Source organism: Dendrobates tinctorius, unplaced genomic scaffold (genome assembly GCF_039654945.1).
Source record: "Dendrobates tinctorius isolate UK_male_01 unplaced genomic scaffold, ASM3965494v1 ptg000342l, whole genome shotgun sequence".
In the NCBI taxonomy this organism is placed as follows: domain Eukaryota; kingdom Metazoa; phylum Chordata; class Amphibia; order Anura; family Dendrobatidae; genus Dendrobates; species Dendrobates tinctorius.
In genome coordinates, this window is record NW_027362008.1 from 28795 (window position 1) to 52622 (window position 23828).

At 45.2% G+C, this 23828-nt stretch overlaps 1 protein-coding gene across 1 annotated transcript in view; it reads right to left on the reverse strand.

The window, feature by feature from the left end:
- Window positions 1-8414: 8414 nt before the first annotated feature.
- The window catches only part of LOC141074933 (uncharacterized), a 58160-nt gene continuing 42746 nt past the window's right edge, over window positions 8415-23828 (reverse strand). Inside the window, exon 8 of the mRNA XM_073562259.1 lies at window positions 8415-16484. Within this exon, the coding sequence (XP_073418360.1) occupies window positions 15301-16484 (1184 nt within the window). The 3' untranslated portion in view covers window positions 8415-15300. The remainder of the gene's footprint in view (window positions 16485-23828) is intronic.

A 23828-nucleotide genomic window follows, 5' to 3' on the forward strand; every position in this document is an offset into this window, starting at 1 on the left:
ACCCCCAACACTTTAGGAGCAGTGCTACTTATGGGCCAGTTACCTTCCTCGGTGGCACTGGTCAGCTGCATGGCATTACCTTCCTCATGGTCCCCATGCACCTCCCCATTCTCTTGAGCACCGTTGCTTGCTCCTGCCAGGGGTTCCTCAGCCGTCTCACTCCGCAGAGTGACGGGGCTGAGCACCTCGGTACCTGTGGACACATCTACCATTTCAAAGAAAGGGTTAACGGGTTCAGTCGGCACAGATACATCAACATCATTATTCCTAGGAAAAGAATGGTTATCAGTTTGCTTTGGTACATTCACATCAGCATCAGCATCGTACCTGGGGAAAGAATGGTTGTTAGTTGCATCATTACTCATCAAGGCATTAGCAGGTAACACATTCAGTTTCCCATCATCAACATCATCAGGGTTAACGTTACCCTTATTATCAGTTTGGGGAAGGGTGTCAGGGACATAGTATGCAACCATCCTCCCCAAGTCAGTCCCCAATAAAACATCAGTGGGCAGGTTTTCAGACACTCCCACCTCCCTCAACCCGCTCCCGGCACCCCAGTCAAGAAAAACTCGTGCCACTGGCAAGGGACAACGGGTGCCTCCAATCCCGGTGACAGTCAGGGTTTTCCCCTCAACAAACTCTTCAGGGGCCGCCAGTCCAGGACGGATGAGGGTTCGTTCAGCCCCGGTGTCCTTGAGGCCTGTAGCAAGACGGGCCCCCACCTGAACAGGTTGAACGTTGTCGTCAGCCCTCCCAACCACACCTCCCACCAAAAGAACAGAGGCGTTGGGCCCGGGGGCCTTGGCTGGGGGGTTCTTCGGCCTATTCGGACAGGTGTAAAAGAAGTGACCAGGCCGCTGGCAGTGGTGACACAGGCGACTGTCAGTAGCCGGCCTGCTGTTGGCAACAGGGACTGGGCCTCCGGAGGGACGGCTAGCTGGGGCATTGGGGTTGGTTGCTGGCTTACCCCCTTTCCAGCTGGTGGCGACTGGCCTCCGCGTCTCGGGCTTCTGGTTGGCCTCGTGGTTGTCGGCGATCTGCGCCGCTTTGTCCGCGTTCGTTGGTTCGCGGTCCAGGATGAACTGTCGGACCTCAGCTGGGCAGAGATGCAGGAACTGGTCTTTGATCATCAGGTCCCGTAGCTGCTCAAAGGTTTCAACGGACAGTCCATGGATCCACTGGTCAAAGTGGGTCCTGAGTCCTTGCACCACATCACTGTAGCTATCGTGTGGGCCACGTTGGAGGTGTCGGAACTTCTTTCGGTATACCTCAGGTGTCAGCCGGTATTTGGCGATCAGCGCCTGCTTTATGGCGTCATAGTCGTCATCGGCTTCTGGCGGAAGAGAAGCAAATGCCTCCAGGGCTTTGCCTTTTAGCCCTGGGGTCAAGTACCTTGCCCATTGGTCTCTAGGCAGCTGGTACTGTCTGCAGGCTTTCTCAAAGGCTCGCAGAAATGTGTCCAAGTCCCCATCCTTTTCCATCACGGGAAAATGCTCTGGCCGGGGTTTAGGAGTCTGGACGCTGCTGGGCTCACTGCTTCGGGCTGTGGGGGCATTCCCACCCCGCTGGAGTACCTCCAGTTCATGGGCCCTCTGCGCCTCCCTCTCGGCTCGCTGCTCTGCTCTCTCAGCCTCCGCTCGGCGCTCAGCTCTCTCAGCCTGGGCTTGACGCTCGGCTTGGGCCTCCTGCCGATATTGCTGGATCAGCCTCACCCGCCCATCACTGTCTTCAGCGGGGAGTTCGTCCAAGGCCATTTGCAGATAGGGGTCCACCCCGTTCTGGTTGAATGTGGGGCCAGCGCTCAGGAGTGGAGCCTCTGCTGCAGCCCCATTGCAACTTGGGCCAACTTCTGCGCTCGCTGGATTCTGGTCGTTGTCCAGCTGCACTAGAGCCGCGATCATTTGAGCTCTGTTTTTGTTCGTGGCGTCAAGGCCTTGGTACGTGCATAACGCAGCAAGAACTTCCTTTGTCTGCCGGGTGTACCAAGGTTCTCCTTTTGCCGCCATGGTTGCCAAATAAAAGATAGAAAAAGAAAAACGAAGAAACGGGAGGGGGATACTTGCAAGTACACACTAATGTCTCAGGACTAGTAACCACTGAGTCTGTTCTCCAAAACCTATGATGCAGGATTCCCGCAGGAACCGTGCAGGTCTTTAGTGAGAGGAATGATTGCTCAAACCAAATCACTAATGCTCTAGGATTATCCCACCGCGCTGCCACCAATATGTGACAAACAGCCCACCGCCGTTCGTCCACTTACGGGCGACGACTAACGGGGGTCCCGCTGCCACCAAAACGCGACGGACAGCGGACCCTGTGTCACCACTATGTCACAATCCCACCACTGACACCGGTGTATCAGCGGACGGAGGGACGTGACACAATGCCGGCACACGGCTATCACAGGCGCAGTGGGGCTTATCTTAGTTATCCCACCACTGGCACCATGTGACAAAAATATCCAGCAAGCTAATCTCGCTCTACAATTTGCCGCAGGGGGTGTTTAATTTGGATGCCCCACCACTGCTATCAATCTTCCAAGTACTGCGGGGATTTGTGTATATCCCACTTTCTCAGTTCCACCTTGGAACTCGCAGCTCTCCGGCGCCCCCCTTACCCTCAGGTCAGTCAGGGAACTGCACCTAGGATAATTGGTCGCCGGACGGGCTGCCTGTTGTGAACCGGCAATTAGGCTTCTGCAGTAAGGGAATTATCAATGCTGTGGCCGCAGACCCTTATTCAGCAATATAAGACCCTTCTGTACTGCCAGCAAGCCGTAATAGCCGTACACAACGCGCTGCCACCAGTCACGGTTACTTAATTCACAGTGTTAAATTAAGAGGGTCCGTGGCAAACCCTTTGAATTAGTAGCGATTATCTAACAAAGGCGTATAGTTCGATTCTTAGAGCATGGAGACAGATCTAAATAATTTCATTTATTTTCCGAAAGAGGACAGTGATTACAGATAAAAGTTGCTATAAAATTGAGACATAAAATATGTACAGTACAGGTAGAAAATAAAAGTGGAGAAAACAAAGAGATTACACTCACAGTTCCATATTGTTCCTTAGGCAGACCATGCGGCTATGGTGGGTGGAGGCGGAGCTGCACTTCTCCGCTCATCTGGATCTTTCTAGCACGACGACTTGAGCTGTTCTGAGCTGGTTCTGCCAGGGAATGCCTTATAGACTTTCCTATGTGACATCACAGAGAGGTGCATTCTGGGTTGATCCCACCTCTCTTATCCAAGTTATGTTTTGGCTACAAAACTTAGATTAGCTATAACTTTATGGGAGAAGCTGGTATGGACTCATCAGTGGTATCATGTTTCCCAGCGTAATGAGCCCATCAAGAAAACATCAAACATCTATGCGATATGACCGTCCATTTGGGCGCAAATCATATCTCAGGTTCTGGACATCCGAGAGTTTTGCAACAGGCACCACAGCAAAGCTGGGTCTGCTTGGATCGCAGAAATATGATTTTTATATTTCTGCTGGGTATGGTTTTCGCGGGACAATCCCTTATTGTTTTATTCAAACTCCTGGTTTCAAACAAAGAGTTTAGTTCCCGCACTTTTTTTCTCTTTCAGCTGAGAGAAGCCAAATGGTGTGAGGAAGATGGTCTAGCTAATTAACATTCCTGCTCTTCCAGAGGAAGTGGCAGGGTTGATAAAACCTGGGGGGAAAGAATTCCTACTACTGACAGTTTACAATGTCCTAGGATGGAGGATTTGTTAGCACATTGCAACAGAAAACATATCTTCGGGCATTGTACATCACAGCCAGTCAATGACAGGGTTATGTTGACGTAGCCACGGCATCCCCAAAATGACTGCAGAAGATAGATTGTCCAACACAAAAAAGGAAATAAGCTCAGTATGTAGTGCTCCTACTGACATAGTTATCTTAGCAGTAACAAACTTAACCCCCTCCTGAATAATGGATGTGCCATTAATATCCGTGGTTTTAATTGGAATATTAAGTTTCAGTAGTGGGACACCAAGTTTTTTAGCAGCAAAAAAGTCCATAAAATTCCCTTCAGACCCGCTATCGACATAGGCTTTTAAACACAGAGAATCATGACCAAAATACAACGAAATAGGTAGTAAAACTTTGGCCGCATCTGCGGGCAATACCTGAGCCTCTGCGCAACCATAGCCAGAGCTGCTCAGAGGCTGATGTTCCCGGGGTACGGATCCCTGACGTTCAGCTTTGTCCCTGGAATCTCCTAACTGCAGCATGCTCGAGCAGGAAGGTGAGACTGATCCTCCAGGCTGTATACTGAGGCTTAGTAACAGGTGTTTTAGGCCAACAATCAGCTCAGGCAAGAGAGGAAAGAAAAAAATTCAGAGAAACTGTCTTTATATAGGTGTGATATATATATATATACACACAAGAGACAGTTTTATTTGGGCCGGATATAATGTCGCGTCCGACTGCAAGTCTGGGCTGCAGACAGGCAGCGCCCCGAGTAGCACCGACACCCTTTACCCCTATACAGGGATCTGGATTTACTGCAGAGCCCAGGAAGCGCTGTCTGAACAGGAGCAGAGTGCCAGAGAAGAACGGTCGCAATAGAAAAGCAGGAAGGGAGCCAAAAATGGAGTCGGAAACCAGGCGAGCAGTGGAGGTACAGAAACTGCAGGCAGAGGCAGAGTCGAGAGTCCAGGCAGAGGTCAAAAACCGGGAGAGTAGTGGAGGTACAAAATCGTCAGGCAGTAGAGGGGGTCAGGAATCCAGGCCAAGGTCAGCGTCAGTAATCGGGAGAAATGCAAGGTACAAAAACGACAGGCAACAGAGTAGTCAGAAGTTCAGGCTGAGGTCGGAGTTAACGATAGGCAATCACAAGTAACACATAGGGGAGCCAAGAATATATCCGGCGGCTTGCAAGCCCAGTCCCAAGGTATTTGAGGGATCAGGTCGTCCCTCACAGCCTCACGGGGTGATGTCATCAGGACCGCCCCCAGGACCAGACCTGATGATGATGCACCAGCCCCTTCATGACTGACAGAGGAGCGGAGTCTGCATCCAGTAGACGCCTGCGCAGAAGCCCTTTCATTGTTGCCGCCCTCACTCGGGCGCGAGCCACGGCGCCTCCTAGTGGTTGAGGGCGGAACAGCAGGCCCCGAGATCGAGGGCAGCGTGACAGTCCGTCGCCTCCTAGTGGCTGAGGGCGGAACAGCCGGCCCCGAGTCTGATGGCAACGTGACAGTGAGCATTTCTGCTACACACAGGCGATCTGATCATCGCCTGTAACAGAGGTGATTGGACAACTGCTGCTTCTAGTCTCCCATTGAGACTACTGCAGCATGCCAAAAGTAAAAAAAAATGTTTTTAAAAGTATAAAAAAAAAAAAAAAAAATTTAAAAGTTCAAATCGCCCCCTTTTCGCACCATTCAAAATAAAACAAAAAAAAAAATCAAATATACACATTTGTCATCGCCGAGTCCAGAATCGCCTGATCTATCAGTAAAAAAAAAAGGATTAACCTGATTGTCAAAAGGTGTAAGGAGGAAAAAGTTCAAAACCCCAGAATTACGCTTTTTTTAGTTGCCGCTACATTGCACTAAAATGTAATAACGCACGATCAAAAGATCATATCTACAACATAGTAGTAGTAATAAAAACGTCAGCTCAGCACGCACAAAATAAGCCCTTAAGCGGCCCCAGATCTCGAAAAATGGAGACACTGCAGGTCTCGGAAAATGGCAACTTTTTTTTTTACCATAGTTTAGATTTTTTTTCACGGCTTAAATAAACAAGAACCTAGACATGTTTGGTGTCTATGAACTCGTAATGACCTGGAGATTCATAAGGGCAGGGCAGTTTTAGCATCTAGTGAACATGGTAAAAAGAAAAAACAACTGTGGGATTGCACTTTTTTTTTTGCAATTTCACCGCACTTGGAATTTTTGTTCCCCTTTTCCAGTACACGATATGTTAAAATAATAAATGGCGTCACTCAAAAGTACAACTCGTCCCGCAATAAACAAGCCCTCACACGGCCATATTGACGGAAAAATAAAAAAGTTATGGCTCTGGGAAAAAGGGGAGCGAAAAACAGAAAAGCAAAAAACGAAAGTACCTTCGGTCACGAAGGTGTTAAAAATCATGGAGGACATACAAAATACTAGCTGTAGCAGTGTTCGATGTTGGGTGTACTCATTTTTGCATCAACTTATTTGAGTAAAACTGAAGATTTTGTAATGAGAGTTATATGATTAAACAAACTTTCATGTTATTGTTTAAAAAAATGTTCTAAGAAACTCCAAATTGGCAACACTGTAGAAAGTGTTCAGTGAGATATTAAAATCTTACTTATCAAAGGGGGTGTACTCATTTATACTTAACACTGTTTATTAAAATGTACAAAACACAGTGAACAGTTTCTTTCCTGTATGACTTCTCATGTTTAACAAGATGTGATTTATTACTATGCTGCGCTTATATAGTGCAATCTTATTGAGCAGCACTTTACAGACAATATCATCACTGTCCCCAATGGGGCTCACACGCTAAATTATCTATAAATAAAAATGTGTGTATCAACCACGCCCACTCCACATAGCCCCACCCAATCAATAAGCATCTTTCATTTCACCAGAGCTGTTTAAAGGAAGCTGAGCTGTGACTGGTTGCTGTGAGCAACAGTTTTCCCACTCCACAACGCCTCACCAGACAATGACCAGGAGAAATCTAGCATCCCCGGGAACATAAGCTCCCAGCCATTGTCTGCCCCCAGAAAGGAGCAGAGAGCACGACAGAAATGAATCCCCCCTCCTCTATTACTGCCGTGCTCTATTGTTACCGGCGTATAAAATAGCATCATCAGCGGCTGCAGTCACATTGCCAGGTTACATAACGGCACATGTACAGGAACTCCCTGCTCAGCGCCACCCAGCTTGGGACTATGGGATGGAGGATGTGTGATGGGTATATGGGCATGGGACTATGGGATGGAGGATGTGTATGATGGGTATATGGGCACGGGACTATGGGATGGAGGATGTGTGATGGGTATAAGGACACAGGACTATGGGATGGAGGATATGTATGATGGGTATATGGGCACGGGACTATGGGATGGAGGATGTGTGATGGGTATAAGGACACAGGACTATGGGATGGAGGATATGCATCATGGGTATATGGGCATGGGACTATGGGATGGAGGATATGTATGATGGGTATATGGGCACGGGACTATGGGATGGAGGATATGCATCATGGGTATATGGGCACGGGACTATGGGATGGAGGATATGCATCATGGGTATATGGGCATGGGACTATGGGATGGAGGATGTGTATGATGGGTATATGGGCACAAGACTATGGGATGGAGGATATGCATCATGGGTATATGGACACGGGACTATGGGATGGAGGATATGCATCATGGGTATATGGGCATGGGACTATGGGATGGAGGATGTGTATGATGGGTATATGGGCACAAGACTATGGGATGGAGGATATGCATCATGGGTATATGGGCACGGGACTATGGGATGGAGGATATGCATCATGGGTATATGGGCACGGGACTATGGGATGGAGGATATGTATGATGGGTATATGGGCACAAGACTATGGGATGGAGGATGTGTATGATGGGTATATGGACACGGGACTATGGGATGGAGGATGTGTATGATGGGTACATGGACACGGGACTATGGGATGCAGGATATGTATGATGGGTATATGAGCACGGGACTATGGGATGGAGGATGTGTATGATACTATATGGGCACTGGACTATGGGATGCAGGATATGTATGATGGGTATATGAGCACGGGACTATGGGATGGAGGATGTGTGATGGTTATATGCACACGGGACTATGGGATGGAGGATATGTATGATGGGTATATGGGCACGGGACTATGGGATGGAGGATGTGTATGATGGATATATGGGCACGGGACTATGGGATGGAGGATATGTATGGTGTTATATGGGTACTGGACTATGGGATGGAGGATGTGTATGATGGGTATATGGGCACGGGACTATGGGATAGAGGATGTGTGATGTTATATGGACACGGGACTATGGGATGGAGGATGTGTGATGGGTATATGGGCATGGGACTATGGGATGGAGGATATGTATGATGGGTATATGGACACGGGACTATGGGATGGAGGATGTGTGATGGGTATATGGGCATGGGACTATGGGATGCAGGATATGTATGATGGGTATATGGGCACGGGACTATGGGATGGAGGAAATGTATGATACTATATGGGCACTGGACTATGGGATGCAGGATATGTATGATGGGTATATGAGCACGGGACTATGGGATGGAGGATGTGTGATGGTTATATGCACACGGGACTATGGGATGGAGGATATGTATGATGGGTATATGGGCACGGGACTATGGGATGGAGGATGTGTATGGTGTTATATGGGTACTGGACTATGGGATGGAGGATGTGTATGATGGGTATATGAGCACAGGACTATGGGATAGAGGATGTGTGATGGGTATATGGGCATGGGACTATGGGATGGAGGATATGTATGATGGGTATATGGACACGGGACTATGGGATGGAGGATGTGTGATGGGTATATGGGCATGGGACTATGGGATGCAGGATATGTATGATGGGTATATGGGCACGGGACTATGGGATGGAGGATGTGTGATGGGTATATGGGCATGGGACTATGGGATGGAGGATATGTATGATGGGTATATGAGCACGGGACTATGGGATGGAGGATGTGTGATGGTTATATGCACACGGGACTATGGGATGGAGGAAATGTATAATGGGTATATGGGCACGGGACTATGGGATGGAGAATGTGTATGGTGTTATATGGGTACTGGACTATGGGATGGAGGATGTGTATGATGGTTATATGGGCACGGGACTATGGGATGGAGGATATGTATGATGGGTATATGGGCACTGGACTTTGGGATGGAGGCCGTGTGATGGGTATATGAGCACGGGACTATGGGATGGAGGATATGTATGATGGGTATATGGGCACGGGACTATGGGATGGAGGATGTGTGAAGGGCATATGCACACGGGACTATGGGATGGAGGATATGTATAATGGGTATATGGGCACGGGACTATGGGATGGAGGATGTGTATGGTGTTACATGGGTACTGGACTATGGGATAGAGGATGTGTATGATGGTTATATGGGCACAGGACTATGGGATGGAGGATGTGTATGATGGTTATATGGGCACAGGTCTATGGGATGGAGGATATGTATGATGGGTATATGGGCACTGGACTTTGGTATGGAGGCTGTGTGATGGGTATATGGGCACGGGCCTATGGGATGGAGGATATGTATGATGGGTATATAGGCACGGGACTATGGGATGGAGGATGTGTGATGGGTATATGGGCACGGGACTATGGGATGGAGGATGTGTGATGGTTATATGCACACGGGACTATGGGATGGAGGATATGTATGATGGGTATATGGGCACGGGACTATGGGATGGAGGATGTGTATGGTGTTATATGGGTACTGGACTATGGGATGGAGGATGTGTATGATGGGTATATGAGCACGGGACTATGGGATAGAGGATGTGTGATGTTATATGGACACGGGACTATGGGATGGAGGATGTGTGATGGGTATATGGGCATGGGACTATGGGATGGAGGATATGTATGATGGGTATATGGACACGGGACTATGGGATGGAGGATGTGTGATGGGTATATGGGCATGGGACTATGGGATGCAGGATATGTATGATGGGTATATGGGCACGGGACTATGGGATGGAGGAAATGTATGATACTATATGGGCACTGGACTATGGGATGCAGGATATGTATGATGGGTATATGAGCACAGGACTATGTGATGGAGGATGTGTGATGGTTATATGCACACGGGACTATGGGATGGAGGATATGTATGATGGGTATATGGGCACGGGACTATGGGATGGAGGATGTGTATGGTGTTATATGGGTACTGGACTATGGGATGGAAGATGTGTATGATGGGTATATGAGCACAGGACTATGGGATAGAGGATGTGTGATGTTATATGGACACGGGACTATGGGATGGAGGATGTGTGATGGGTATATGGGCATGGGACTATGGGATGGAGGATATGTATGATGGGTATATGGACACGGGACTATGGGATGGAGGATGTGTGATGGGTATATGGGCATGGGACTATGGGATGCAGGATATGTATGATGGGTATATGGACACGGGACTATGGGATGGAGGATGTGTGATGGGTATATGGGCATGGGACTATGGGATGGAGGATATGTATGATGGGTATATGAGCACGGGACTATGGGATGGAGGATGTGTGATGGTTATATGCACACGGGACTATGGGATGGAGGAAATGTATAATGGGTATATGGGCACGGGACTATGGGATGGAGAATGTGTATGGTGTTATATGGGTACTGGACTATGGGATGGAGGATGTGTATGATGGTTATATGGGCACGGGACTATGGGATGGAGGATATGTATGATGGGTATATGGGCACTGGACTTTGGGATGGAGGCCGTGTGATGGGTATATGAGCACGGGACTATGGGATGGAGGATATGTATGATGGGTATATGGGCACGGGACTATGGGATGGAGGATGTGTGAAGGGCATATGCACACGGGACTATGGGATGGAGGATATGTATAATGGGTATATGGGCACGGGACTATGGGATGGAGGATGTGTATGGTGTTACATGGGTACTGGACTATGGGATAGAGGATGTGTATGATGGTTATATGGGCACAGGACTATGGGATGGAGGATGTGTATGATGGTTATATGGGCACAGGTCTATGGGATGGAGGATATGTATGATGGGTATATGGGCACTGGACTTTGGTATGGAGGCTGTGTGATGGGTATATGGGCACGGGCCTATGGGATGGAGGATATGTATGATGGGTATATAGGCACGGGACTATGGGATGGAGGATGTGTGATGGGTATATGGGCACGGGACTATGGGATGGAGGATGTGTGATGGTTATATGCACACGGGACTATGGGATGGAGGATATGTATGATGGGTATATGGGCACGGGACTATGGGATGGAGGATGTGTATGGTGTTATATGGGTACTGGACTATGGGATGGAGGATGTGTATGATGGGTATATGAGCACGGGACTATGGGATAGAGGATGTGTGATGTTATATGGACACGGGACTATGGGATGGAGGATGTGTGATGGGTATATGGGCATGGGACTATGGGATGGAGGATATGTATGATGGGTATATGGACACGGGACTATGGGATGGAGGATGTGTGATGGGTATATGGGCATGGGACTATGGGATGCAGGATATGTATGATGGGTATATGGGCACGGGACTATGGGATGGAGGAAATGTATGATACTATATGGGCACTGGACTATGGGATGCAGGATATGTATGATGGGTATATGAGCACGGGACTATGGGATGGAGGATGTGTGATGGTTATATGCACACGGGACTATGGGATGGAGGATATGTATGATGGGTATATGGGCACGGGACTATGGGATGGAGGATGTGTATGGTGTTATATGGGTACTGGACTATGGGATGGAGGATGTGTATGATGGGTATATGAGCACGGGACTATGGGATAGAGGATGTGTGATGTTATATGGACACGGGACTATGGGATGGAGGATATGTATGATGGGTATATGGGCACGGGACTATGGGATGGAGGATGTGTGATGGGTATATGGGCATGGGACTATGGGATGGAGGATATGTATGATGGGTATATGAGCACGGGACTATGGGATGGAGGATGTGTGATGGTTATATGCACACGGGACTATGGGATGGAGGAAATGTATAATGGGTATATGGGCACGGGACTATGGGATGGAGAATGTGTATGGTGTTATATGGGCATGGGACTATGGGATGGAGGATATGTATGATGGGTATATGGACACGGGACTATGGGATGGAGGATGTGTGATGGGTATATGGGCATGGGACTATGGGATGCAGGATATGTATGATGGGTATATGGGCACGGGACTATGGGATGGAGGAAATGTATGATACTATATGGGCACTGGACTATGGGATGCAGGATATGTATGATGGGTATATGAGCACGGGACTATGGGATGGAGGATGTGTGATGGTTATATGCACACGGGACTATGGGATGGAGGATATGTATGATGGGTATATGGGCACGGGACTATGGGATGGAGGATGTGTATGGTGTTATATGGGTACTGGACTATGGGATGGAGGATGTGTATGATGGGTATATGAGCACGGGACTATGGGATAGAGGATGTGTGATGTTATATGGACACGGGACTATGGGATGGATGTGTGATGGGTATATGGGCATGGGACTATGGGATGGAGGATATGTATGATGGGTATATGGGCACGGGACTATGGGATGGAGGATGTGTGATGGGTATATGGGCATGGGACTATGGGATGGAGGATATGTATGATGGGTATATGAGCACGGGACTATGGGATGGAGGATGTGTGATGGTTATATGCACACGGGACTATGGGATGGAGGAAATGTATAATGGGTATATGGGCACGGGACTATGGGATGGAGGATGTGTATGGTGTTACATGGGTACTGGACTATGGGATAGAGGATGTGTATGATGGTTATATGGGCACAGGACTATGGGATGGAGGATGTGTATGATGGTTATATGGGCACAGGTCTATGGGATGGAGGATATGTATGATGGGTATATGGGCACTGGACTTTGGTATGGAGGCTGTGCGATGGGTATATGGGCACGGGCCTATGGGATGGAGGATATGTATGATGGGTATATAGGCACGGGACTATGGGATGGAGGATGTGTGATGGGTATATGGGCACGGGACTATGGGATGGAGGATGTGTGATGGTTATATGCACACGGGACTATGGGATGGAGGATATGTATGATGGGTATATGGGCACGGGACTATGGGATGGAGGATGTGTATGGTGTTATATGGGTACTGGACTATGGGATGGAGGATGTGTATGATGGGTATATGAGCACGGGACTATGGGATAGAGGATGTGTGATGTTATATGGACACGGGACTATGGGATGGAGGATGTGTGATGGGTATATGGGCATGGGACTATGGGATGGAGGATATGTATGATGGGTATATGGACACGGGACTATGGGATGGAGGATGTGTGATGGGTATATGGGCATGGGACTATGGGATGCAGGATATGTATGATGGGTATATGAGCACGGGACTATGGGATGGAGGATGTGTGATGGTTATATGCACACGGGACTATGGGATGGAGGAAATGTATAATGGGTATATGGGCACGGGACTATGGGATGGAGAATGTGTATGGTGTTATATGGGTACTGGACTATGGGATAGAGGATGTGTATGATGGTTATATGGGCACAGGACTATGGGATGGAGGATGTGTATGATGGTTATATGGGCACAGGTCTATGGGATGGAGGATATGTATGATGGGTATATGGGCACTGGACTTTGGTATGGAGGCTGTGTGATGGGTATATGGGCACGGGCCTATGGGATGGAGGATATGTATGATGGGTATATAGGCACGGGACTATGGGATGGAGGATGTGTGATGGGTATATGGGCACTGGACTATGGGATGGAGGATGTGTGATGGGTATTTGGGCATGGGACTAAGGGATGGAGGATGTGTTATGGTATATGGTCACAGGACTATGGGATGGAAGATATGTGTGACGGTATATGCGCACTGGACTATGGCATGGAGGATGTGTGAGGGGTATATGGGCACTGGGGGATGGAAGATAATCATTCTAATTTAACAGTTAGTTACTATGCCCGGGCAACACCAGGCTCTTCAGCTAGTATATAATAAGAACTCTCCAAAGAAAACCCGAACCAATGGGAGGGTAACACTTCATCAAAAATTAATACATAATGACCACTGACCATAATGACACCCCCAGAAAAAGCAGAGCGAAACGCTTGTCGGGGTGGAGGGATGCAGGACTTTCTTTACCTGTTGTTACCATTCTAGGTAAAACTAATTCCTTCAAACTTGTATTTATATCTATTGACTTTATTGAGATCCACCCTAAGCGCTTATAATTATAACTGCACTTTTTTATCTTGATTCACATGCATACAGTACACTGGTACTATGGATATAAAAACTGTGTAGGTTTCATTATAATTGTTGCCTATGCATTGTTTTGCATCTCTCTTTGACATGAGGCACCTCATTTTATATTTTTTCTGTTTTTAATATGAATAATAAATATACATTTTTTATCTACCTCTTTTTGCTAACTTCTTGACCCGAGATTTTCTTCCATGGTCATTATATATTAAGATTTGATTTGTGTAAACGTGTGATGCTGAGTCAATACTCATGGATAAGTCGAGAGAAAGGGTAGACCGGAGGTCTGAGGTCAGATACCAGGAGGGCTCGTGATACAGAGCAGCAACACAAAAGCATGGTCAGGTAACAGTCAGTCCGGGGTCAAATACCAGGTGAGTACATCAAGACTAGGGAGTAAGAAAAACATATAGTCAGAGGCCAAGTATGGCGTCAGGTACTGAAGTCAGAGAGCGTGAAGAGCAGAAGGAATAATCCACATGAATAGTCACAACAAATCCTAAGTCCGGCTACAAGATCAGAAAAAGACACAATCAGACTCAGAGCTAAGCACACACCAAACTAAGCTCAGCTACAGGTGACACCGATCTGCTCACAGCTAGCCAGCTAAATAGCTAGAAAATTACCAAGGATGAGAGGCACCAGGGGAAATGCCTGAGGGCTAGATCAGATTGAGCAGCAGGACTGTTTATCAAAATGCTGACAACCCAGCATTCCCCCGGTTCAGACTGGATGGACTGTCACTCACATCACTAACAGTCCAGTAGACTGCAGATCCCATTAGGAGGTTGAGCAATCACTCACAGCGTCCCTAGCCCACACAGTAAAGATGAAGCCGTGATAAAAGGATCTCCCACATTCTGAATATGAATAATACAGTTTTTATCTGTATGACTTCTCTCATGTCTAACAAGATTTGATTTATTTACTAAACATTTCCCACACATTGAACATGAATATGGCTTCTCTCCTGTGTGACTTCTCTTCCGGGAAGACGTGATTTTTGCATAAAAGATTAACCAAATTCTGGACATGAATACGGCTTCTCTCCTGTGTGACTGTTCTCGTGTCTCACAAGACTAGATTTATCTTTAAAGCATTTATTACAGAGTGAACATGAAAACGACTTCTCTCCTATGCGAGTTCTCCGATGGTTAACAAGTTGTGATCTATCGGTAAAGCATTTTTCACATTGTAAATGGTTTCTCCCGTGTGAATGCTTAGATGTTTTACAAGACTTGCTTTTTGATTAAAAAATTTCCCACATTCTGAACATGAATATGGAGTCAATCCTGTGTGAATTCTCTGATGTCTAGTAAAACTTGATTTATCTGTGAAGGCCTTCCCACATTCCGAACATGAAAATGGCTTCTCTCCTGTGTGAATTCTCTCATGTGTAATAAGATTCCCTTTTTCTATGAAGCCCATTTTACATTCAGAACACGAAAATGGCTTCTCTCCTGTGTGAATTCTCTGATGTCTACTAAGAATCCTGTTATCTCTGAAGGACTTTCCACATTCTGAACACGAAAATGGCTTTTCTCCTGTGTGAATTCTCTCATGTCTAACACATTTTGATTTAACTGTAAAACATTTCCCACATTTTGAACATGAATACGGCTTCTCTCCTGTGTGAATTCCCTGATGCGTGATAAGATTACCTTTATATGTGAAGCATTTCCCACATTCTGAACATGAATACGGCTTCTCTCCTGTATGAATTCTCTGATGTGTAATAAGATTATTTTTAACTGTGAAGGACTTCTCACATTCTGAACATGAATACGGCTTTTCTCCTGTATGACGTCTCTCATGTATAACACATTTTGATTTATTTATAAAGCATTTCCCACATTCTGAACAGGAGTATGGAGTCTCTCCTGTATGAATTCTCTGATGTGTAATCAGACTACATTTATGTGTGAAGGATTTCCCACATTGTGAACATGAAAATGGCTTCTCTCCTGTGTGAATCCTCTCATGTATAACAAATGTTGATTTCTTTGTAAAGCATTTCCCACATTCTGAACAGGAGTATGGCTTCTCTCCTTTGTGTTTTCCTTGTGTTAAAAAATCTGAGCTTGTAGTAAGTTTCTTGTCACACTGAAATCTTGTATCCACTTTGTCTCCTGGAATTGTGGTAACAATGTGAGATTGCTCAGGAGAGGGTTCCTCATGATTAGGAGGAGTATAAGAAAGTGAAGTGCTGTGAAGTCCAGGAGGTCCATGAAGGGGAATGAGGTTTTCTCCATTAGACTGCTTCCTGATAGCTTCTTTTTTACTATTTAGTGATAAACCATTATTCTCACAAGGATTTCCTATAAGGATGAAAGATAAAATTCCTAAAAGTTATTTCGAAATTTGATGGAGCGCAAAATGAAGACCCTCGTCAGTGAAAGGACTGGAAATAAGGAAGACAACTACATGCCATAACATTAACACAATGATAGGTAAAGTGAATAACACTTAATAAAATGGTGACAATGGCACAAATAACCTTTATTAATGTATTTAATCGGTCTAATTTTTAATAATACTTGATTATCTTAAAAAGGTGCAAAAATGGAGGGTCGATAGGGGGAAAAAAAAATGTATCTAGGACTAATCTCTCCCTAGATGAGCCCTAAAGTTCACCCTACCTGCCAGCGGAAGTTGGCACCCTAGCTGTAGACGTGATGGCGCCCCCATCGGTAGCCCTAGGGACCCTAATGCACCCTGAACATCCTACACACTATAATATACACAAAGACACCCACATACAAAAGCAATTATAGGGAGTACCCAGGATATAAATATCTCGTAGTTATTGCTGTATGTTCCAGGAGGGATGCAGACAAGATGTGTAGTCACATTAATACCCCAACAAAGATGATATGGCAAGAGTATGTAATCACATTAATAGTCATCTCTGGGGCTACAATTTAGACAGAAAATCTATGATCCATATCGCTATTGCACAGTGCCCATAATATTCATATGGTCTTGAATTCCACTAATGGAACAACAATCAAATGGGTGCACAGTAAGATATCAAAGGACAAGGTTCTATTAGAGAGTTAGCTCCTTTCTGCTCCCTTAAGTCAATAGCCTAATGCCCAATGTGAGATCTACTTTTTGCTCCCCCCCCCCCTAAAATGGGCGCATGACAATATAAATTCGCCATACAAAAATCCCACACAATATAGGTATTAATCCACCATCCACTTTTTTTCCCTATTTTTTCCATTTTCGCACCTTTTTAAGAAAATCAAGTATTTTTGACCCTTTTTAATACATTAACTAAGGTCCATTTCTGCTTTTGGGGTTTAATAAATATTGAGACCCTAATATTTCAGAAAGTAGGTTTTGATTTGACATTGGCACAAGTCAGGGGTGGCAGAGATTAAACAGCAAATAGACAGTTCTTAAAGGGAACCTGTCATCAGGATTTACCCCCTTAATCTACTACCAGCTCCATTTCCACGTAGCAAGCTTCCTATCATGCCCTTAGTGTAGAAGAGTGTCCATGCAGTTACAAATAGTTTTAACCCCTTCACCCCCCAAACTCGTTTTCACCTTCATGACCGGGCCAAATTTTACAATTCTGACCTGTGTCCCGTTATGTGGTTATAACTCTGCAGCTTCACTGGATCATACAGATTCTGAGATTGCTTTTTGTGACATATTGTACTTCATGATAGTTGTCAAATTTCTTTGATATGACTTGTGTTTGTGAAAAAATTGGAAATTTGGCAAAAATTTTGAAACTTTTGCAATTCTCAAACTTTTAATATTTATGCCCTTAACCCCTTAGCGACTGTTGATACGAATTAAAACTGCGATTGGAAATGAGGCTGTAGCACCTCCCAGTTATAAAATCTACAGGATATCGGGTAGCTGAGACCCCGGAGAACATGATCGATTTTCTGGTGTCCGATCGGTAAATAATGGTGATCACAAAAAAAGGTGTGCCCGCTGTTTCAATCATTTCTCGCTCTCCTGACATGATATACTTGTCAGAGGAGAGAGAAATGATGACCCCCGAGACTCCCGATACCTCAGTCCTGTTCAGTCCCATGGCCCTGTATCATCTTCCTGGGAGAAAAAATGGAGGACGCAAGCGAAGTGCACCCACTGAGATCTGCCGGCCGGTACCGGCAACAATAGGAACATTTTTCTATTGGTTCTTTTTGATCACTGTGATAGATCTATCACGTGATAAAAAGAAAAAAATAGTAAATCAAAGCCCCCTTTGTCACCCTATTAGTTAGATAAAAATTATAAAATATATATTTTTTTAATTATTTCCATTCTTTGCAGTTGGGCTTAGGGGTCTAATTATTCCAGCAAATTTTGCATTCAAGAAGTCAAACGCCGTTCCTTTCCTTCCAAAGCTTTGCCGTTCACCCAAACAGTAGATTTCCCCCACAAATAAGGCGTCAGCGTATTCAGGAGAAAATGCACAACACATTTTGGAGTCTACTTTCTCCTGTTACACTTGTGAAAATAAAAAAGTTTGGGTCTAAGGTAAAAAATTTTGTGAAAGAAATTAAATGTTCATTTTTTCCCTTTCACATTGCTTCAGTTCCTGTGAAGCACCAGAAGGGTTAATAAAATTCTTGATTGTGGTTTTAAGCACCTTGAAGGGTGCAGTTTTTTTCAGAATGGTGTCCATTTTGGGTACTTTCTGTCATACAGACCCCTCAAAGTCACTTCAAATATGAGGAGGTCCCTAAAAAAAGTAGGCATTAAACATACAGGTAATAGGTTTTCCATCATGATAGCACCATCAGGAGGTTGTCCTTCTTATCCTTGATAGGGACAGGAACACACAAGAGGTTAAAAGGTCCCTCCCTCCACCACCACTCATTGATTTTTTCCAAGTACCACACCAGGGTGCAACTCTATTTTATTTATTTTTTCTTCTACATATGCTACTGTCACATATTAGATAAGAATTTAAGGGTACAGGCCCCAACCACGGAGCTCCGAGCTGACGATCTGGCCAATTACTTCAAAGAAAAAATTGACCAGATCCGACGGAAAATTATCTCCCAATCACCTCATACCATGCACTGTCCTCCCTCCCCCACTGCATCTAGCTCACTCTCTGATTTTGAACCAGTCACAGAAGAAGTAAGCAGGCTCCTTGCATCTTCTCGCCCAACTACTTGCACCAGTGACCCATTTCCGTCACATCTCCTCCAGTCCCTTTCCCCTGCTGTCACCCCTCACCTAACTAAAATATTTAACCTCTCTCTCTCTTCTGGTATTTTTCCCTCCTCATTTAAGCATGCCGTCATACATCCACTACTTAAAAAACTATCCCTCGACCAAAACTGTGCCGCTAACTATAGACCTGTCTCTAATCTTCCCTTCATCTCTAAACTCCTGGAACGCCTGGTCCACTCCCGTCTTATCCGCTATCTCTCAGAAAACTCTGTTCTCGACGCTCTCCAATCCGGTTTCCGCTCTTTACACCCCACTGAAACTGCCCTCAATAAAGTCTCTAATGATCTGCTAAAAGTTAAATCAAATGGTCACTACTCCATGCTAATTCTCTTGGATCTCTCTGCAGCATTCGACACTGTGGATCATCAGCTCCTCCTCACTATGCTCCGTTCCATTGGCCTCAAGGACACCGTTCTCTCCTGGTTCTCCTCCTATCTCTCCGACGGCTCCTTTACTGTATCTTTTGCCGGTTCCTCCTCCTCTCACCTTCCCCTTACTGTTGGGGTCCCCCAAGGATCGGTTCTAGGCCCCCTCCTCTTCTCTTTGTACACTGCCCCTATTGGTCAAACAATCAGTAGATTTGGTTTCCAGTACCATCTCTATGCTGATGACACCCAATTATACGCTTCTTCTCCTGACATCACGCCAGCCTTTCTAGAAAACACCGGCGATTGTCTAAACGCTGTGTCTAATATCATGTCCTCACTATATCTGAAACTGAACCTGTCAAAGACTGAACTCCTGGTGTTTCCTCCCGCTACTAATGCACCTATACCCGACATTGCTATTTCTGTGTGTGGTTCCACTATTACTCCCCAGCAACATGCCCGCTGTCTTGGGGTCATACTTGATTCCGAGCTTTCCTTTGCCCCCCACATTCGATCACTGGCTCGCTCTTGTCATCTGCACCTCAAAAACATTTCTAGAATTCGACCTTTTCTTACTTTTGACTCTGCAAAAACTCTTACTGTTTCTCTTATTCATTCTCGTCTCGACTATTGTAACTCTCTTCTAATCGGTCTCCCTCTTACCAAACTCTCCCCCCTCCAATCTGTCTTGAATGCTGCAGCCAGGATCATATTCCTCACCAATCGTTACACCGATGCCTCTACCTTGTGCCAGTCATTACACTGGCTACCCACCCACTCCAGAATTCAGTTTAAACTTATTACCCTCACCCACAAAGCCCTCCATGGCTCAGCACCACCCTACATCTCCTCCCTTGTTTCAGTATACCATCCTACCCGCGCCCTCCGTTATGCTGATGACCTGAGGTTAGCATCCTCAATAGTCAGAACCTCCCACTCCCGTCTCCAAGACTTTACACGTGCCGCGCCAATTCTTTGGAATGCACTTCCCCGGTCAATACGATTAGTCCCCGATCCCCACAATTTTAAGCGTGCCCTGAAAACGCATTTATTCAGACTGGCCTAGCGCCTCATCATATTAACCTAATCTATCCCTGTGTGGCACAGCCAAAAGTTTTACCATAACCAGATTTCCCGCATCATGTTCCCACATGCTTTATGCATCCATTAGCCCTCTGTGTCTGTACTGTTACACACTTAACATTATGGCTGGTCCATACAATCAGGGCAACTGTTACCACCCACCTTTCGTGTCTCCCTCTTTCCTCGTAGACTGTAAGCTTGCGAGCAGGGCCCTCATTCCTCTTGGTATTTGTTATAATCTACTGTATGTGATTATTGTTATGCTGTAATGTCTATTGTCTGTACAAATCCCCTCTGAAATGTAAAGTGCTGCGGAATATGTCGGCGCTATAAAAATAAAATTTATTATTATAAGGGACGGAATGTAATTGGTGCTGTCATGATGAACTCCTGGAAAACATTACCGGTAGGTCTAATGCCTACTTTCCAGGACGTCCCTCCTGACAGCACCATCAGGAGAAAGCCAGAGGATACATTCAGGGCGGGACCACTGCTTAGAAGGACCTTTCTACCGAACGTCATCTTTTGGCAAGATAAAACGTCCAGTTTATAGTGTCTGCAAAAGGTATTCAGATATGTCCATGTTGCAGCGTGGCAGATTTGGACCACCGAGGCCTTTGCTTGTTCTGCCCAAAATGTGGCTACTGCTCTCGTGTAATAGGCTCCGATATTGACTGGAGAAGACTTCCCTTCTGATGTGTAGGTCGGGCTGATCACTGATGTGACTCATGATGCCAATGTCACTTTTGACTTTTTTCCCCTTATTTTTCCCCCAAAACTGTATGAATCATAGAATCGTAGAGTTGGAAGGGACCTCCTGGGCCATCTGGTCCAACCCCCTGCTCAAAGCAGGATTCGCTAAATCATCCCAGTCAGATGTCTGTCCAGCCTCTGTTTGAAGACTTCCATTGAAGGAGAACTCACCACTTCTCGTGGCAGCTTGTTCCACTCATTGATCACTTTAACTGTCAAAAAGTTTTTTCTAATATCTAATCTGTGTCTCCTCCCATTCAGTTTCATCCCATTGCTTCTAGTCTTTCCTTGGGCAAATGAGAATAAAGTTGATCCTTCTACAATGTGACAGCCCTTTAGATATTTGTAGACAGCTATTAAGTCTCCTCTCAGTCTTCTCTTTTGCAAACTAAACATTCCCAAATCCTGCAACCTTTCCTCATAAGACAGGGTTTGCAGACCGGTCACCATTCTGGTCGCTCTTTTCTGAACTTGCTCCAGTTTGTTGATGTCTTTTTTAAAATGTGGTGCCCAAAACTGGACACAATATTCCAGATGAGGTCTGACCAAAGAGGAGTAGAGGGAAATAATGACTTCACGTGATCTAGACTGTATGCTTCTGTTAATACATCCTAGAATTGCATTTGCCTTTTTTGCTGCTGTATCACACTGTTGACTCATATTCAGTCTGTGATCTATTAGTATACCCAAGTCTTTTTCACATGTGCTGTCACTTAGCCCTATTCCTCCCATTCTATATATGCTTTTTTCATTTTTATTGCCCAGATGTAGTACTTTGCATTTCTCCCTGTTAAAAACCATTCTGTTAGTTGCTGCCCACTTCTCCAGTTTATTTAAATCTTTTTGAATCCTCTCTCTCTCTTCTCTAGTATTAGCTATCCCTCCTAGCTTTGTGTCATCAGCAAATTTAAGCAGTTTACCCTCAATTCCTTTATCTAAATCGTTGATAAAGATGTTGAACAATACAGGGCCCAGGACAGAGCCCTGTGGTACCCCACTTGAGACATTCCTGCAACTGGATGTGCAGCCATTTACGACCACTCTTTGGGTCCGATCACTAAGCCAGTTATGAATCCACCTAACAGTTGCCTTGTCCATTCCATACTTAGTCATTTTTTCAATAAGGATTGTATGAGAGACTTTGTCAAATGCTTTGCTGAAGTCAAGATATACTATATCTACAGCATTTCCTTGATCCACCCAATCAGTGATACCGTCATAGAAGGAAATTAAGTTAGTCTGACATGACTTATTAGTTACAAACCCATGCTGACTCTGTTTAATCACTTCATTCTTATCCAGGTATTGACATACATGTTGTTTAATAATTTGTTCAAAGATCTTTCCTGGTATAGAAGTCAGACTCACCGGCCTATAGTTGCCTGGGTCCACCTTCTTCCCCTTTTTGAAGATAGGAACAACATTTGCTCTTCTCCAGTCTTCTGGCACTTCTCCTGTTCTCCAAGAATTTTCAAAGATTATGGAGAGGGGTTCAAAAATTTCTTCTGCTATCTCCTTCAGTACTCTGGGGTGTAATTAATCTGGACCTGGAGACTTGAATTCATTTAGGTTAGCTAAGTGTTTCCTCACTATCTTTCTGTTTATAGATATCCTGGATTCTTCTATTCCCTTAATAGGACAGTGAATAACAGTTGATGTTACATTACCTTTCTGAGAGAAAACAGATGCAAAATAGGAATTTAAAAGTTCAGCCTTCTCGACATCCTGTCTTACCATTTCATCAATTTCATCCTGTAAAAATCCTATAGCATCTTTGACTTTTCTTTTACTTTTGACATATCCCCAAAATCCTTTATTATTGCTTTTGACATCTCTTGCAAGCCTCAATTCATTTTCAGCTTTAGCTAATCTGATTTGTGCCCTGCAGGTTCTGCAGACAGCATTATATTCTTCTTTAGATATGCCTCCCTCTTTCCATTTTATAAACATTTTTTTCTTCCTTTTTAGCATGTGCTTAAGTTCTGTGTTCATCCATCCTGGTTTCCTTAAATGCTTCCTATTCTTCCCTCTTTTCGGAATTGTTAACAACTGTGCTTTGAGAATTTCATTTTTCAAGATTTCCCATCCTTCCTGGACATTTTTGTCTTTAATGATATCCAGCCATTGGATCCCTCCAATTCTCTTTCTGAATCCCTTAAAATCTGCCTTTCTGAAATCTAACCTTGACGTCTGAGTCTTCACAGGTTTTCCGCCTCTAGTTATCCAAAATTCTAAAATAGCATGGTC